General features: G+C 57.9%; 1 protein-coding gene across 1 annotated transcript in view; it reads right to left on the bottom strand.

Moving 5' to 3' along the window:
• Window positions 1-6: 6 nt before the first annotated feature.
• The window catches only part of LOC119592903 (epithelial discoidin domain-containing receptor 1-like), a gene marked incomplete at its 5' end in the record, with an annotated part of 3,136 nt that continues 1,457 nt past the window's right edge, over window positions 7-1,685 (bottom strand). The window contains 1 exon segment of the mRNA XM_037941796.1: window positions 7-1,674. Within this exon segment, the coding sequence (XP_037797724.1) occupies window positions 595-1,674 (1,080 nt within the window).

The raw sequence follows: 1,685 nt of genomic DNA, 5'->3' as shown, positions 1-1,685 counted from the left end.
TAGGAGGATTTGGCGCCTTCCAGCTCCTCAATACCCATCAGTCATCAGGTTGAACGTTACGTAGATTTTACATTACATTACAACCCTATTGAAACCCTCTAGCACAACCTCCAGAAGGAGATCTTCGACACTGAAGGTCGTCCCAAATACGTCACTGATGATGTTTCTGACGTCTGACTGCATCTCCTTGCTTATATAACATTTTCCCTCTAAGGTCCAGCTGCAGCGACCACTCTATCTCGCCGATTATATGTCCATATTTGCATTTCAATGCGAAAGTATTGGTAGCATGTTTTGGCGTTTTTTACATTGCACTTGTTTTTCTTTTTCTTCACGTAAGGTCGGCGTTCTAAAGGATTACGGTCATCCTTCTACAACCGTTTTCCATGAACTAAATCGGCTGCAGGGTAAACCACGATAAAAGTCTAAAGCTGAGCATTATGTTTTCCTTTAAAATTTCTCTGAAGTTAACACTTATTTCGGAAGGCATTCTGCTTTATGGATATACCCAAGAGAGTGAGGAAGCGTTTTCTACGGACCGGTTGTCGTTATTTACGAGGGAATTAGGATGCCCTGTGTTCATAATGTAGTTCCTCAGTCGACGTAGTCCAGCGTGTACCCGAGGTTCTTGCGCTGCAGGAACATGAGGACCTCCCAGAAGGGCGGCCGCTGGCGGGGGTTGGGCCTCCAGCAGGCGGCCATCATGTCGTACATCTCGCGCGGGCAGAGCGGCGGCTGCGGCAGCAGCATCATGCCGGAGCCGTCGCCATGGTAACAGTGAGACACGTTCTCCAGGACGCCGTCGTCGCTGAGCTCGTCGAAGGGCTGCTGCCGCGCCATCGTCAGGATCTCCCAGAGCGTCACGCCGAAGGCCCACACGTCGCTCTTGGTGGAGAAGCGCCCCTGCAGGATGGCCTCCCACGCCATCCAGCGGATCGGCAGCAGCGCGCGCGAGTCGCTCAGGCGGTAGTAGTCGCTGGAGTAGAGCGGCCGACTCATGCCGAAGTCCGAGATCTTGACGGAGAGGCCGCCGCCCACCAGGCAGTTGCGCGTCGCCAGGTCGCGGTGCACGAAGCTCAAGCTCTCGAGGTGCTTCATGCCCGAGGCGACCTGGGAGGCGATGTAGACGAGGGCGCCGTAGCTGAGGACTCGAGGCTCCATGTGGTTGCGAGCCGCCGTGGGCGCCGTGATCCCCTCGGCGACGTGCCGCCGCAGGAACTGGTACAGGTCGCCGTAGTCCATGTACTCGAGCAGCATGCACAGCGGCTCCGAGCTGCTGACGATCCCCAGCAGCCGGACGATGTTCGGGTCGTCGATCCGGCTCAGGATCCTAGACTCCTGCCGGAAGTCCTCCTTCGTCTCCTCGCTCGCTCCGGGCTTCAGGCATTTGACCGCGACCTTCCTTGACCCCAGGCCAGGGGGGCACTTTACCTCACACAGCTGCACGACGCCGAAGACTCCTTCGCCGAGCGTCTCCAAGACACGGATATGGCTTCTGGGCACTTCGGGCACGGACCGCTCCTTCGCCAGGTTGGTAGTGTCTGCGGCGGCGTAGATCACGGTCCCTGTGACGCCCTGGATCACGGAAGACTGGCACATGTGAGGGGCGGCGTAGTACTCCTGCTTGGGCGGGGGCGGGATGGGCGGGATGGGGGGAGCCACGCCACCGTCCCGCTGCGTGGAGC

This window comes from Penaeus monodon, chromosome 31 (assembly GCF_015228065.2).
Source record: "Penaeus monodon isolate SGIC_2016 chromosome 31, NSTDA_Pmon_1, whole genome shotgun sequence".
NCBI lineage: Eukaryota > Metazoa > Arthropoda > Malacostraca > Decapoda > Penaeidae > Penaeus > Penaeus monodon.
The sequence above is the reverse complement of the archived record's forward strand: the minus strand, read 5'-3'. Positions and strand labels throughout refer to the sequence as shown.